The sequence below is a fragment of the Oncorhynchus keta genome, chromosome 35 (assembly GCF_023373465.1).
Source record: "Oncorhynchus keta strain PuntledgeMale-10-30-2019 chromosome 35, Oket_V2, whole genome shotgun sequence".
Taxonomy (NCBI): Eukaryota; Metazoa; Chordata; class Actinopteri; order Salmoniformes; family Salmonidae; genus Oncorhynchus; species Oncorhynchus keta.
The window spans coordinates 26332402-26348504 of NC_068455.1; the positions used below are offsets into that span (position 1 = coordinate 26332402).

At 39.0% G+C, this 16103-nt stretch overlaps 2 protein-coding genes across 2 annotated transcripts; both read left to right on the forward strand.

Annotated features, from left to right (window-relative positions):
• Positions 1-2711: 2711 nt before the first annotated feature.
• Positions 2712-9272, forward strand: LOC118368188 (uncharacterized). Its single transcript, XM_035752045.2, has 2 exons — positions 2712-2870; positions 6475-9272. The coding sequence occupies exons 1-2, from the start codon at positions 2756-2758 to the stop codon at positions 8526-8528; spliced, it is 2169 nt and encodes a 722-aa protein (XP_035607938.2). The 5' UTR covers positions 2712-2755; the 3' UTR covers positions 8529-9272.
• A 1613-nt stretch (positions 9273-10885) lies between these two features.
• Positions 10886-16090, forward strand: rrh (retinal pigment epithelium-derived rhodopsin homolog). Its single transcript, XM_035752046.2, has 7 exons — positions 10886-11272; positions 13357-13547; positions 14238-14337; positions 14514-14667; positions 14773-14941; positions 15151-15329; positions 15478-16090. The coding sequence occupies exons 1-7, from the start codon at positions 11167-11169 to the stop codon at positions 15581-15583; spliced, it is 1005 nt and encodes a 334-aa protein (XP_035607939.1). The 5' UTR covers positions 10886-11166; the 3' UTR covers positions 15584-16090.
• Positions 16091-16103: the final 13 nt, after the last annotated feature.

Genomic DNA, 16103 nt, shown 5'->3' on the forward strand with positions numbered 1-16103 from the left:
GGAAAGCTTATGAACTATAGTTCACAAAATTATACTATATTTAAATCATACATTTAAAATAAGATTTGAAACTATTTTGCTGTCAGTACACTTTGCTGTCAAATACTGCTATTGTTTTGTTCCTGTCTTAATAGTCTTACTTCATAAGACAAAAAAATACAGGTGGATATTTCATTGTACTTTTCAAGTTACCAAATATATTGATTAATTCAATCATTCAGCAAAATGTAAACATTTCTAGAAAAGTAGAATTGACTTGACACTGCAAATATGCAAATATGCAAATATGCAAATATTTAATATAAATACCGAGGTAAAACCAGTTTCAGGTTGGATATTCGCCTGTAGTTTTCCTTACGTCCACCAATAGTAGTTAGGGACCGTCAACATAGAGACAAATCAAATTGGTCAAATTTCAATAGCTCTATAAACATGACTCCTAACACTTTCAAAATTGGTTGTAGCTAACTCGATGGCATAGACACACATCCCGTTAGTTTGTCAATTTTCATCTCACATGGTTTTACATGCATTTTTCAAAATGTAAAATGTCAATATCTCCTTGGTCATGTAACCTGGTGACTTCAAACAAGGTGCAGAATGTCCGCTCAGTGGCCCTACACATTGCACACTCATTAGTTGGTCAATTTTCATCTCACATGGTTTTACAAGAATCTTTCAAAATGTAGAATTTCAATACTCTGTTACGCCCTGACCTTAGATATCTCTGTTTTCTATATATTTTGGTTAGGTCAGGGTGTGACTTGGGTGGGTGCTCTAGGTTTTTGTATCTCTACGGTTTTCTGTATGTCCAGGGTTTTTGTATGTCTAGGGGTTTTGTATGTCTATGTTGGCCTGATATGGTTCCCAATCAGAGACAGCTGTTTATCATTGTCTCTGATTGGGGATCATATTTAGGCAGCCCTTTTTCCCACTTTCTGGTGTGGGATCTTGTCTACAGTTAGGTGCCTGTGTGCACACTAGTAGCTTCACGGTTTGTTTGGTTGTATGTTGTTTTGTTTTGGTGAGTTTCAGTTCATTCAAAATATGTGGAACTCTATTCACGCTGCGCCTTGGTCTCATCACTACGACAATCGTGACAGAAGATCCCACCACAAAAGGACCAAGCAGCGTGTTCAGGAGGAATGGACCTGGGAGGAGATCCTGGATGGAGCAGGACCCTGGACACAGGCTGGGGAGTATCGCCGTCCGAGGGAGGAAATTGAGGCAGCGAAAGCGGAACGGGCGACGTTAAGAGGAGTATTATATATTTTCAATTTTTCAAAATGTAGAATTTCAATAGCTCCTTGGTCATGTGACCCAATGCACGCTGAATAGCCTTCTATATTGCACACTCTTGTTTGTGTACTGTAAAATCACAAGGTGTAATGTACATTTTTCATAGTTTCAAATTTGCAATAGATCCTTGGTCATTTGAATTTCACACCTAAGAAGCATGCAGTGGATATACACCCAGTTTGCATAACCTCTAGACATGTATATTCTATATTGTTGTAGATTAATATTAGTATGACAATTAGGGGGTTCAGTCCAGTGTTTTGTTTACCCTTTTAATATTTATCTACAATAATTGGTCGTTCTAAGTACTTATTTGCCCTGTTTTTTATTTTTCCACAGTATCTAACTGTGGTACACAAAAGGAGAGAGACAGATCATATCTCCTTTCGTCGTTAATATCAACCATAAAGGAAAAGTGCAAAGTATGAGAGTCATTGTCCAAAGCATTGTCCAAAGCAGGGATGGAGAGTGAGCTAGTGAGGTAGGCTGCAGTGGGTTTGCTGGTCAACACATATACTGAATATGTAACCACAGTAATGGTGGCCAGTAAATCAATGAATAAAAATGTAATATTGACAAATTTAACAGAAGTTGTAGACCTTTAATCTTTTCCAAAATGTCAACAGACACTTAACTTCAATTAAGTATGAAACATTTCACAGTTTAACTTTCTGGTTGATGTACATTTCAGAGCCTCTTCAGTGTGGATGGGGTATAGCATACATTTTCAACAACAAAGACTGCACTTCCAGTTTGTGTTCTTTGCTCTGTTGAACTCTTTTGTCTTCATTCCTAGGCACAGCACATGGAAACACAGTTGGCATGCTGGAGCTATTGAAATTCTACATTTTGAAAAATGTATGTAAAACCATATGAGATGGAAATGGACAAACGAAAGGGTGTGCAATATAGAATGGTAGTCAGTGGACATTCTGAACCTTGTTTGAAGTCACCAGGTCACATGACCAAGGAGCTATTGAAATTCTACATTTGGAAAAAATCATGTAAAACCATGTGAGATGAAAATGGACAAACTAAAGGGTGTGCAATATAGAATGGTAGTCAGTGGACATTCTGAACCTTGTTTGAAGTCACCAGGTCACATGACCAAGGAGCTATTGATATGTTAATGTCAAAAAAAAGTTTGCACTTTGTTTACGCTCCCTAACTAATTCAACTTGGAATACAAAATGCTGCTCACATTTCCACATGTTTATTAGCTTTGGAAAGCATATTAATGTCCAAATCGTGAAAATAAGACCTGTGCATTGTTGTGAGCAATTTTTCCAACATCATGACGCTTATTTGGAGGCTGTGGCTTAAGTGGTTTGAAAGCTATTGAGGTTTGAAAGCGCGAATATCCGTCGAATTAAGTGGTTTGAAAGCTATTGAGGTTTGAAAGCACGAATATCCGTCGAATATCCAACTTGAAACTGGCTTTACCTCGGTATATTAAATGAGCAAATGCCCCCTATGGCAGGTATATAATCAGTGTGGACTGAAAATATTCCACAACCTAGATCATCAAGACCAACAATCGCAAATCCTCTGGAGAAGAGAACTGCTTAGTGGTAAGATGGAATAGCCAATAAACAATAACACGTGGAACAGAATAAATCAATCATTTATAGCATGACTATCTTGCTGGTTATTTGGCTTGTTTTGCGCTGTTTCAACTGTCATGTTCTGCATTTAGATTGATTGCTTTTCTATTGCCGTTAAACTGCAAAGTGTATCCAGTTCAAAGCTATTTAGTTATTTTTTATCTTCTGTGAAACGCTTAAAATTAGGAATATAACGTATGTTATCAAAGCAAATTGTTAAGAATTTCAACATAATGATAACTACTTTTGTTGGCAGTCTTCACAGTCCAGGTCTCTTTTGAGAGACCAATTTATGACTAATATATTATTTTTATACTAGCATTACGATATTTCCAAACTCCTTGCCAGGTTACTCTGGATATTGGTGAATAACCAGTTAACAAATTTAAGAATGGGTTGTATGAAACAACATCCCAGGAAAAGTTGAAAATTAGCGAAAATGTTTAGATATTTGTAGAGAAAAAACACAGACAGTACACTTTTTTTTTTTTTTTAAATGTTTAACTCTTAACGATGTCTAACATTAGTGGACCAAGTTTAATACTTTTATCATTAAGTTCATACAGTCCCATGTTTAATTTTCCATCTATCATCATTTTAAGTCAAAGCAAAAGAACATTCTCCATTAACCATGGTTTAGTTCAAGTTTATGATACGTTTAGATAATTGTGTGGTAACACTTTATAACGTTTAGTAATAAACCATTTGTAAAACATTTTCAGTTTGCTCACAATTGATTAATCATTACTCCCATATTTGTAAATGTTAGTAAGCTGGTTATTCACACATTTGCAAACAATTGTTTAATTATATTTTAATGATTCATAAGATCATTCATAAGATGTTTAATGTAAGTCCTTATAAACCATTTACTAATCATTAATAAATATTTTGCAGTCCCTAATCTGAAGTAAGGGTTATTTATTACTTTAAAAGTACTTCATAAATGTTTTGAGTGACCAGTGTAATGTATTACAAAAATATGGACATGCCACTGGTAGACATTCCAGCAGTATCTGATGCTCCTTAATTAAGGTCTCAAAAATGTCCTAGAACATATCAAAGGTAATAGATGAACCACACAACACAGGATGTGTAAGGAAATGTATTCAATATTTGATTCACTAAAGCTGTTGTAAAACAACTGTTGCAAGGACATGAAGAAGTGTTGTATTGCGAAGGTTTTGCTAATGTATCACCTCGGAGAACGCAAACTATTCATAAAACAGGGAAATGCAGCCTACACACAGGGGCATCATGCACCCATTATTTTAGAGAGGGCATGAAGTAAAGTGAGGATGGAGGAGAGATAGGAGGATCATTTTTTCATTTTTCAAACAGGTGAAAAAGTTTTTTTCCCTGCAATCTGCACACACTAGAGCAGGGTTCTCCAACCCTGTTCCTGGAGAGCTACCGTCCTGTAGATTTCCGCTCCAACCCTAATCTAGCACACCTGATTCTAATAATTAGCTGGTTGATAAGCTGAATCAGGTTAGTTACAACTGGGTTAGAGCGAACTCCACCATTGTAAGCGGGAGTCAGAGAAACTATGTTACGCCAGTGACTTTAAGGAGTATCAGGTATCAGATACAGTGTGCTCCCTCTGTAAAATACCACTGACAGATCTTTTAAAAAATATCATGATAAAACGTGGGCTTAAAAAGTTAAGTACAGTAGTAATTAATTTAACACCTGAACATTTTTAAAACAGGACAAATCTGAGGGGGCACGTGTCCCTTGTGTGCATGATGCTTCTCCCTACAGACAACAACCGGCCAGACCGGCCAGTTTTTCTCTAGTGAATTGTTATTCCTTCATTACTAAACTCTTGGAAAAACGGGTTCCAAAAGGGTTCTTCAGCTGTCCCCATAGGAGAACCCTTTTTGGTGTCGGCTAGAACCCTTTTTGGTTCCAGGTAGAACCCTTTTGGTTCGATGTATAACCCTCTGTGGAAAGGGTTGTATATGGAACCCAAAGGTGTTCGACCTGGAACCAAAAAGGGTTTTTCGAAGGGTTATTCTATGAGGACAGCCGAAAAACTATTTTAGCTTGTACTAATATGTGATTGCCATTTAAAGGTACATGTATTTGCAGATAGACATGTTACAGTACATGCGTAGGCCTAACCTTGAAATACTTCCAGTTCTTCAGTCTTTTGACCTCAGAGTATTTTCACACTTTGCTTTGTGGGACTGCACTGTTAGTGGGCCTTTAAAGATAGTAACCCTTCAAACTAATGGGATAGTTCAGCAAAATATTTTTTCCTCACCTTGTAGTCTGTGGACTGCTCTAAGGAGGAACTGAATTCCACTTCACAAGTCACTGCCAACAAATGCTAATGTTAGCATTTTCAGACAAAACTTTACTCAGCATAGAGTGTGTATGAAATTACACATCACACTACTACAACATTGTGACTGTTATGGAATCAAATTAAGCAATAAGTCATGAGAACCTGATAATTATTGTGTGAATAACTCCCGACTAAGGGCTGCTCTAAGGCTGTTCTAAGTGAAGCCGGAGGGCCGGGGAAACAACCCTTAGGAGGGTGTTATTCACGATAATTCCCAGGTTCGAGGGCCTTATTGCTTTTATAAAACGATTGCCAACTTATTATAAAAAGATTAATGACATGTTTTCATTAAAAACTTTATTTTAATGAGTAAATTTGTTTTACTTAATCATTTCACCATACGATATAGTCCAGGCAAAATCCAGTCGTTACTTCTGAGATTCTGAAGTTGCTAGCCAAATGAGCTGGTTGTCCATTGTATTGGCATGGACATTCTAAGCAAAAAAGTTGCTATGGAGGTTAGCTACTTCTCCTTTGCTAGCTGGCCAACTAAAGCTAACACACAATCACATCAAGCAGCTAAAATTACAGCAAATGTTATGCATTTTCTATTGCCATTTCTTTGGATATATCAATTATAATGATCCTGATAAATGAATCGCCTTAGTTGAGAAAGGCTGTCAGTCTTATCATATGCATGGTATGGGGGAGATCGCAAAAAAACCTGCCTAATTGTTGCACAGGTCAGAGAGGCATGCAGTGTTTAGACACTATAATGTTAAATATATTTGCTTAATATTTGCTTTATCCTTTAAACATTTATATGTTTTACGGGACATTTTGAGACCTTAAGGAGCATCAGGTGCTGCTGGAATGTCTACCAGTGACATCATCCATCTTTTTGTGACAAATTACACTGGTCATTCAAAACGTTAATGAAGTCTTTGTAAAGCATACATACTGTAGAGCTTACTATAGACTAGGGACTGCAAACAGACTGATAATGTTCAGTAAATAATTTTTATAAAGACCTATATTAAACATCTTATGAATGATCTTATGAGTCGTTAATGCATAATTTAAAAGTAGTTTATAAATGTGGAAATAACTAGGTTCATAACACATGTGGGAGTAATGATTAGTACATTGTGAGCACACATTTTGTAAATGCCTTATACATGGTTTATTACCGAACATTATTATAAAGTGATACCGATTTTGCTTCTTCGCAGCGTAAATATAAATGTCAATAGTAAATCAGTTGTTATATATCCTTAGGATCCATGGCATCCAAGGAGCTCATCAAAGCTACAAGTAGCTTAACCAAGGCATCTCAATGCAGAGAGGACACTGCAATCCTTACTCAAGCTCATGCTAACTGGGAGAACTACTTGACTCCAGCCCCAATGTCAATAGCCTTCCTGGGTGAGCTAGTCTTCATCTCCTCCAACCAAGACTTCTCTATCAGGGATGGAAATCCAGAAGGCGGATTCAAGTTCATCAAATATCCTGATTCATTCCGTGCCTGTCTCATGCAGGTGTGCAATTCAGGTTGGCGAGCCTTTAACCAAGCCCACAAGAGCATGGACCAGATTTTCTTACACACACAAAATGTGCCAACATACATCAAGAGAACTGTACAGATACTTCTCCAGAATGATGATGTACTTGTTAAAAGCCTTCTCCCTGATACATTAGATAGCATTGCCAACATATCAACCAGCTGTGTAGAACTGGCCAAATCTGTTGAAAGTAAGTTCCTTCATGTCAATGAATTGATTACAGAGCTTCTAGAGACCTGCACATGCGCCAAACAGAAATATGGCAGTCACCTGAAAGAGGTTAGGGAGATGCTGGAGACAGAAAAATGCAAGAAAACCACGCTACAGGAGGAAAATAGACACGCTGAAGAGGCATTTAAGAAATATGGCAAGAAGCTTGAAGAGGCTAATAAAAACTTCCAAAAGGCTATCGACTCCATGCCGTCAGGATGGGACATCATCGGAATGAACTTTGTAGAGGGATTCACCAATTGTGTTAACTCTTTAATTGGAGGAGCAACAAATGCCACAATTGCAGCGGACAGTAGTGATACACATACAAAATATGATAATTCAGGAAGTCCAAAAGACATGTTTGCAACAAACAATGTAGTTAGCAAGTCTTCTATGCTTCTTGCTATTGCCCAATCCTTAGTTGGCCTTATTCAAAAGGATCAAATCGAATGGTCAAAGTTTTTAGATGAAAAGACAGGACAGTTGATTCCTGATTGGTTGAAGAAACGAATCGAAGATGTGCAGTCAAACATAAAAGACGTAGACCAATGTCCCGCAAAACTTCAGGCAGAGAAAATTTGTGAACAGGGCATTACCATCTGCTCTGACCTAAGTGCATTGGCTCCTGAGGGCAAGCATGACGATGAGACCAAGAACAAAGAACTGATCCAGAGAATCAGGAAGCTAATGACCTCTGCACAGAAGTTTGATTCCTCAGGAAAAAAATACACAAAAACATCTGCCTTTTCTGTTAATCCGCCCGGAATGAGCAAAGCACGAAGCGCAAGCTCAGGATCTGCAAGTCAGACGGCGACAGAAAATGCCCACTTCCGCATAGAGCAGATGAAAGCCCAGCTTGCACTAGCCAGCGAGATGTGTGAAAAATCTCTGGAAAAAATGGAGGAAAAGAAGATAAGGCTAGCCGAAACCCTCAACAAAATGAGACAACTTCATGTAGAGGAAATTGACTTTGACACCACCATCAGGATTCTGGCTGAAGGTCTAAATGCAATGGGAGAGTTGCAGGAGAAATGGCAAAAGATGGTGCAATTCTTCCAGATGGTGTCAAACATCATTGACACCTGTCTGAAGACATCCCTGCAGGATTTTGTCAAAACAGCCAGGAATCCAGACCTGAAATATGACTCAAGTATGTTCTTGAAGGATATGATATACCAACAGGCATTTCAAGCTTCCAACATTGCACACCTGGTGAATATGATCTCTGGAACCTACACTGAGGTCTCCAGCAAGTACTTGATGGACAGAGTTGGCAGCCTAGGAAGACTCATGGCTTTGGATCCCAAAGACCCACGTTTCAAAGCTGAACGGCAAATATTCGCTGCATCTTGTGATGACGCCGAACATGAAATCAAAGCTCTTGTCCTGAAGAACAAGGAACTTCACAAGGCAAGGACCAAAGCAAGACTTGAGAAAATTGAATATGAGCTAAATGCAGTATTACCCCCACCATCTGAAAAGGAAACAAATAAACTGCGAGAGATAGTGGCCTCTGGATTCCAGGACAACCCAGAGGATATTGATCAGTTTGAATGAAGATTTATGGAGGTAGTTGAGTCTAATCAATCTCCCCCCCATCCCATGCCTTAAAGACTGTGTTCACACATGCAGCCCAATTCTGATGTTTTGCTCATTTATTGGTGAAAGAGCTGATCTGATTGGTCAAAAGACCAATTTGTGGAAAAATATCAGAATTGAGCTCTCTGTGTAAAATCAGTGCCTGGAACTGCTTTATGGAAACTAGCTGTGCCTTTTGCAAAAATCTGAATGTTTTATACATTTTCTGTTGTTGTTGCTGTTTGGATAACATTTTGATAATATTCAAGTAGGCTACTGTATATCTTCCTATACTAATAATAGCCAATGAGAATATGATTAAGGCAGGAGACTCCAACTATATGATTATTGGTAATAAACCCTTACTCAAAAATAAAACTTTATAAAATGCCAAACCAATGAAACGTGTCCATGTAGATGCCCAGCCTTCATCTTCCATGGCTTAGTCTCTTAGTTAGTTGTCAACATTTATTTTCTTGAATTGTTGTATTATTTCTATTGATAAATCAATTTTAGTCCGATATTTGTTTTTTATTTCAATGACAAAAAAACACTTATTTTCTTATTAAAGTAAGATATATTTTGCATGTGTGTGTATGTTAAATCAATTGTGATCTGTTTTTTTTTGTGGGGAGGATGTAGTTAAAAAGATTAACAATGTCACGGATGTTGAATTTATTGCTTAATGCATGTTCAATAAAGTCAAGTGTTAAAGTTGCGGTATCAGTTGTAATTGGTGATAAATTCTATTCAGACAGTATACTGGTGTCACTGGAATTTCATCATTCCTATTAATTATACATTAATTAAATCACTCAGTCTATTTTATAAGAATTTGTAAGATTCCTATTTGCATAAAATAGACAGAGACCAGTCTTATCAAAATTAGATAATAGTATTTATTCTCGGAACGCGCTCCCATGTAACCACGAACAACAGTTTATATACAAAATATGACGTCATAGGGTATAAAACGTTTTTCCTCCTATCAACCAGGACCCAACAAGTTGAAAGGTTCATTCCAACCCACTAGCTCGCTCACTCCAGACACACACTTATATTTTAACCTCTATTTAACTAGGCAAGTCAGTTAAGAACAAATTCTTATTTTCAATGACGGCCTAGGAACAGTGGGTTAACTGCCTGTTCAGGGGCAGAAAGACAGATTTGTACCTTGTCAGCTCAGGGGTTAGAACTTGCAACCTTCCAGTTACTAGTCCAACGCTCTAACCACTAGGCTACCCTGCCAACCCCTATTAACTTCTGGAATCTTCACCTTCATCCATCACTATTTAGAGGACAGTTTCAGATCATGGAAAACCCAGGAAAACACTCTCTGCCTTATCTAAACATCCCTGAGCTAAGTTGAGTCGGTTCAACCATAGGTTAAAGACCCTTTTGCTTACTTAAAACCCCACAATTCCAGTCTTCTCCAACCTGGTTGGAATGGTATTTATTTAATTGAATTACCTCCTGTTTTATGCTCCACAATCCCTTCCTTATGAATTAATATTATTAATCACATATAATAAAACAGAGTACAAGTTTCATTAGTTATAGTTCTATTTAAAATGTAGATATTGTTTCGTCATAAAATTCATAAAATTCCTAACAACTGGTTTGAGCCAAATTGCCAAACTGCCATGCTCATCCATCATGAAAGTGTCCCCGTCCTCTTCACCTGTCATTGTTCTCATTGGACACTCAGCTATCCAGCGGCCTCAAGCCTACTTAGCCATCACTGCAAGGCCAATATTGTTGATGGGGCACCTAGTCTATTGTAATGGTCGATCTTTAGTCATCAGTAACTGTGAGTTCAACCCTGTATCATCAGAACGTCAATATTGGTTCCCTGCTTTAAAAAGTCAGTCGTAGCAACAAACAGTAATCATTGTGGCAGTAGTAACAATAGCCATAGCAATAGTGTTAGATATATGGTAGTGAATTCTGCATTATAGTATTACGACATTTAGTCCCCACACATTTTTGATCTGCAAATACAATCCTGCTATATGTCACAGACAAAGGGACTGGGGGTTGTTAAGCACAGAAACTGGTCAGGGCCCAAACTGAACCCACACATACAGCCAGCCATTTAAATAACTTTGCATAACAAGGCTCTTCAGACACAATATCACTCCACTGCATTCACACCTGCAATTGTTGCCTTATTTCTGTTCCCCTATGCAGCTCTAATGTTCAGTCAGGACTCACGTGGGTTTCAACTCCATTATGAAAAGATTCCATGTGACTTGTAAGCCTCTCTTGTGTTCCCCTTACCCATGTTACGCACAAACAACAACCTCCCCAGTATTTGGTAAGAAGGGGGAGAAAGTTCGCTCTAATCCTTTAATACTCCCCAACACACATGCGTACATGCACACACACTATTCGGAGACTCAAAAACTTTCCAGAATCTCCCTCATTCTCTGTTTTTGGAGGAGAGGTAGCGTTAGTTTCAGCTTTCTTATTCACAGGCTCCCATCCTTTTGCATGGACCACTTTTTTACTGTGGACTCAAAAAGAATCTGGAAGGTATCTTGCTGGTGTAGAATATTCCTATTATTTCACTGTTAGTGTATAGGGTGTTTTTCACTGAGGCAACTGAAACACTGGAATGGAGTCTGGAGTCAACACCACAGGGGAGGTCATTCCCTACGGAGGAAAAAGTGCCTTTTCACAATTGGAGCACAATATAGTGGCGGCATACCTTATCACTGCAGGTACAAATGCACTGCATAGCATCCACAACACTGTCAATCAACTGAATTATTTTAGGATAGGTAATGTCATTTTGTCGTTTGTTTGTCATGTTTTTCTGTGTGTTTATGTGTTTCTCATAATTATTTATAAGCTACTCTAACTGCTATTCTAATTATTTTCCAACATAATTCATAATTGTTGTGATGATAAAACAGCTCCCTCTGTGATAGGGTTTAGATGATGGATTGATGTCTTCTTAGATTGATTTATACAGTACTGTAAACTCTTCATGCCTGACTGAATAATATACCTTTGTAGCATCTCTCCCTTGGTGTGACAAGTTATGACAATATTAGTCAAAAAATGTAATACTACTGTTATAATCTACATAAGTGATTTAGAGTTACTTCAACATGGATTGATGATTGCTATAGCAGTGGTATCACTGGGAAACCAAAATTTGTATTTTTTTTGGAAAGGTGAAGCTGTCAAATAGATGCGTCCTCTCTCCCCTCTGTATGGTAAATCACCTGACATGACCTCTGCAGTTCATCAGTGTGTGTGGGCCAAAGATGTCTCTTGTCTCTGGGTGCTGTTAGCATTTCTCAATGAGGCCTACCCCACACAGTCTTTCTCGTTCATAAGAGGCCAATCTAGCTCTGGCACACTCTTACTGCTCAGGCGGCTGGTGTCATTATGTAACAAGTAGGCCTACCAAGCAAGTGTGGCCTTTTGAAATAAGTTTTCCCCATGAGTTGGCATTAATTTACCTGTGAAACAGTCTTGCTCAACTATTGTTGGGCAACATCACTTGAATGGCTGCTGTGTCTGGTATAGCTAGGCCTGAGATTCTAGTCTGATTCACTAGAACAGAAGGTGTTTTTTATGGGGGGAGGGGGGACCAGAAGGGACAATTTTCGAGAATAATAAAGATGACACCAGAGCCATTCAATTGAGTAGGCTGAGTAGGCTAACACCCATTTATCAGAAAAAGAGGTGGATTGGCTAACTGGCCATTCTGTCAGATGGGCTGGATCATTATTTTGTTGGGTGGGCTGGTAGTAAAAAAATGGAATATCAAAGCAGTGACATGGCCAGCAGGTCATGGGCCTGTTAAGATCATTTTTTACGATTTTTGCAAAATTTCTCTGTTATAACAATATACAATGAGCTTTTGAATGATCAGTTTTCTGAGCTGAGGTCACACAAACTCACATTTGAAGTTAGATGCAGCATTATCAAAGAGACCTGCTCCGACTCTGTCATCAATTAGACAGCCAAGATAATGGATATTAAGCAACAGGAAGTTGGTGCCGATAAACTTAGAAAGAGCACATTCTACATTGTCACCTCACTCAAAATGTCCTATTTTTGGTTCAAGTGCATTATCCTCATGATTCCTGTAATGTCTGCCCTGCCACTGTGCCTGTTTTGCTGGGGGCTGCTGCTGTGATGAGTGAGGCACTCTCCTCCTCCCATACGCTCGAGAAAAATGCGTTCTGATGGTATAACATTTCTAAATGCAATTGCAGGAAAAACACAGCCTTGGAAGCTTCTCAACTTTCAATATTCAGCTCAATAGCAACTATTTTACAACCAAGATATTTGATTTGGCTTTGAGATATGGAGCTGCAAGCGTGCGCAAAATGCGCAATGGCTATTAGGAGGGCAGCTAGGTCTCACGGGTAATAGCCTACAACTGCAATGTTTTTTTTTAGGGCATAACACTTACTGTTGGATGAATACATGGCTACTAACAGTGGATATTATATTTAGAGTTAGCAATCTAGTTAATGTGTTTTGAGTTTCTACTTCCTCAGCTGTTGAACCCCAAATGAATTAGCCTATGATTTAAATTAGTACACATAAAGATGTATCTAATTCATTTCCATTGAACTAAAATCATCTGGAAATTCTGTAGTCCTATGTTGACAGGGTAACACATATGACAGGCCCTAATTTGCAAAATAGCCTAAATCTTTAGATTGGTGGCTCACCCAGTGATGTGGGATGGTTTGGAAAAAATACCAGGCCCGAATTCTTTTCCCAGTTCGGCCCTGATTGGAAAACATAAAAATTTCAAGCTTAGGTTTCTCTTCACCAGGTGTCATCAGTTTGGCCAGCAACATTGTGGTACTGGTGATGTTTGTCAAGTTCAAGGAACTGCGAAATGCCACCAATGCCATCATCATCAACCTGGCCTTCACTGACATTGGAGTGGCTGGCATTGGCTATCCCATGTCTGCTGCCTCTGACCTCCACGGGAGCTGGAAGTTTGGCTACACTGGATGTCAGGTTGGTGTAATGAGCCCACTGTGCTAGTTAATGGTACTGTTTGAATGAACCTGCCATTTGAAAAACTTGAAGAAAAAAATATTTGTACTCTATGAAAATGTACGAAATAAAATCAGGCAAACTTCATATGCTTTGTATTAACTTTATATCACATATTAACTCTATATCAAGTGCAAGAAAATGGATTTAACGTTTGCTGGATTGGTTTGAACTGCCCCTCAGTGTTTAACACCTCACGTGGCCAAGCCAAAAATAGCATTTCTTACAACATTTTCTAGACTTCTCTAATGATCTGAGGTTATAGTGTTTAGGAGGTGCTGTGTGAAATCAGGAATTCGGTGCCATGTGACACTAATCTGGGGCTGAAGCCTTGAGTTTGAGAACCACATATTGGACATGAGGTGGGCTGGTGAAATTGACAATGGCCTTCTGATTAGATATGCTGACTGAGGCCCAAGTCCAGTCTGTGGTTATGTTGAGCGCTCCCAAGTTGTATCTCAATAGTGTAAACAGACTTCCTCTTAATCTCCTTTAGGAGATCTGAAAGACCTGGACAGGAGAAAGTCAAATCTGTGGGGGTATCCACTCAATTTCACCTGTTCTTTGTTTTCAGACCACGTGAAACCAATGTTTTTATCCTGCTAAACATATTCTGAAATGAGGGATGCTGCTGACTGTTTTCCCCTCCAGATCTATGCAGCTCTGAACATCTTCTTTGGGATGGCCAGTATTGGACTGCTGACAGTGGTGGCCATTGACCGCTACCTAACCATCTGTAGACCTGACATAGGTATTTACAGTCTTCTATTACTTTCCATGGAGGTTTGTAGTTCATCTGCCTGTAGTCTCTTGGTAGAAGCAACTGTTGACCTGGTAAAAGATAGGCTAATCTCTGTGAACTGACAAGAGGCTAATACATCTGCATGACCTCTAAGCCTTTTCCCTGCTTTTCCTACTGTTCTCCAGGGCAGAAGATGACCACCCGCTCATACACACTCCTCATTCTGGCTGCATGGCTCAACGCAGTTTTTTGGTCGTCCATGCCCGTGGTGGGTTGGGCCGGCTATGCCCCTGACCCAACTGGTGCCACCTGCACCATCAACTGGAGAAATAATGATGCGTGAGTTGGGACGCACTTAAAATAACTGGGTAATTTCAAGGATTATATGGCATGAAGATCAAATTAATATTATGTCATTAATCATATACAGTGACTCTTTTCCAGGGGCTTTGTCTCCTACACCATGGCAGTAATCGCTGTGAACTTCCTCATGCCTTTGTCAATGATGTTCTACTGCTACTACAGTGTGTCTGTCACCATGAAGAGATACAAAGCCAGCAACCGCTTGGACAGCATTAACATGGACTGGTCAGACCAGATGGATGTGACTAAGGTAAGCCAGTGTTTCTCCATACAGTCCTGTGTGTTCACATGTTTCTTCTTCTAACCCAGCTTTGCCTCTCAATATGGACCATTTTAACCTCACAGTTTGACTGACACGCAGGATTCTAGGATTCTATGGTTATAACAATCTGCAGAAGGTTATGTACAGTATATTACATCTACATGAATCTTTCTCTCTGATCTGTCGTTGCTGGCTAGATGTCGATAGTGATGATTGTCATGTTCCTGGTGGCGTGGTCGCCGTACTCCATAGTGTGCCTATGGGCGTCCTTTGGGGACCCCAGAAAGATTCCTGCCCCCATGGCTATCATTGGTCCTCTCTTTGCCAAGTCCTCCACCTTCTACAACCCCTGCATCTACGTTATTGCCAACAAAAAGTAAGCTTTCGCCCCTTCTTCTTGTTGAGCCCACTTTATAGTAAGTGACCATAATACCTGTGTATTTAAAGTGTAATTACAGTATAGGTACACAGTGTATAGTAGTTACAACCTATTAACATCCTGTCCTTGTATACTTTCTATTCAGGTTCAGAAGAGCGATCACAGGAATGCTCCGATGTCAAACCCGACAACGGATCACCATCAACAACCAGGTTCCCATGACGATTTCCCAGCTCCCTTTGACCCAATGAGGGAGGATTGCTAGATGTTACATTCTATGATGATTTTATTCCCCCAAACTCTGATTACACTTGTCATTGAGTATACTGTTAGAGGATGGGATACGTGTAAGAAAGTTTAAAAGATCCCACCCTACCAAGCTTTTTAGACCATACCAGTGGTCATGAGAGAACTGGAAAATACTAAATTCAAGAGTACTGAGGTACATCCCAAGTCACCCATTATTTATAGGTACCTCAAAATATACGAAAGTCGTTTTATGTAATTAGAGACACAGACATCAGCAACCTTACAGTTTTGCCCTACATTGCTGTACATCAATGAAAAGTCTGTCCAATACCAGTGTTTCTGGACCACGTGGGTAGGTGCTTCTATATTAACTGGATTTTATTTTGACATGTTGGGGTTTACCATGTAAATTGCTCTTTTTATGACATTCTAGCCATTGTCTTCCCAATGTGTTTTACCTTCGTGTAATATTAGCATAAACAAACAATAAAGTATGTTTGTGTACAACATTACACTTTCTTT

What these genes read in the sequence shown, in the direction of transcription:
- rrh (XM_035752046.2), top strand. Translation starts at nt 11,167, where the DNA reads ATGGAGTCTGGAGTCAACACCACAGGGGAGGTCATTCCCTACGGAGGA. An exon ending in AACTGGAGAAATAATGATGC is followed by an intron (nt 14,668 to 14,772) that starts GTGAGTTGGGAC and finishes ACTCTTTTCCAG; the next exon opens with GGGCTTTGTCTCCTACACCA. An exon ending in TACGTTATTGCCAACAAAAA is followed by an intron (nt 15,330 to 15,477) that starts GTAAGCTTTCGC and finishes CTTTCTATTCAG; the next exon opens with GTTCAGAAGAGCGATCACAG.
- LOC118368188 (XM_035752045.2), top strand. Translation starts at nt 2,756, where the DNA reads ATGAGCAAATGCCCCCTATGGCAGGTATATAATCAGTGTGGACTGAAA. An exon ending in GAGAAGAGAACTGCTTAGTG is followed by an intron (nt 2,871 to 6,474) that starts GTAAGATGGAAT and finishes ATATATCCTTAG; the next exon opens with GATCCATGGCATCCAAGGAG.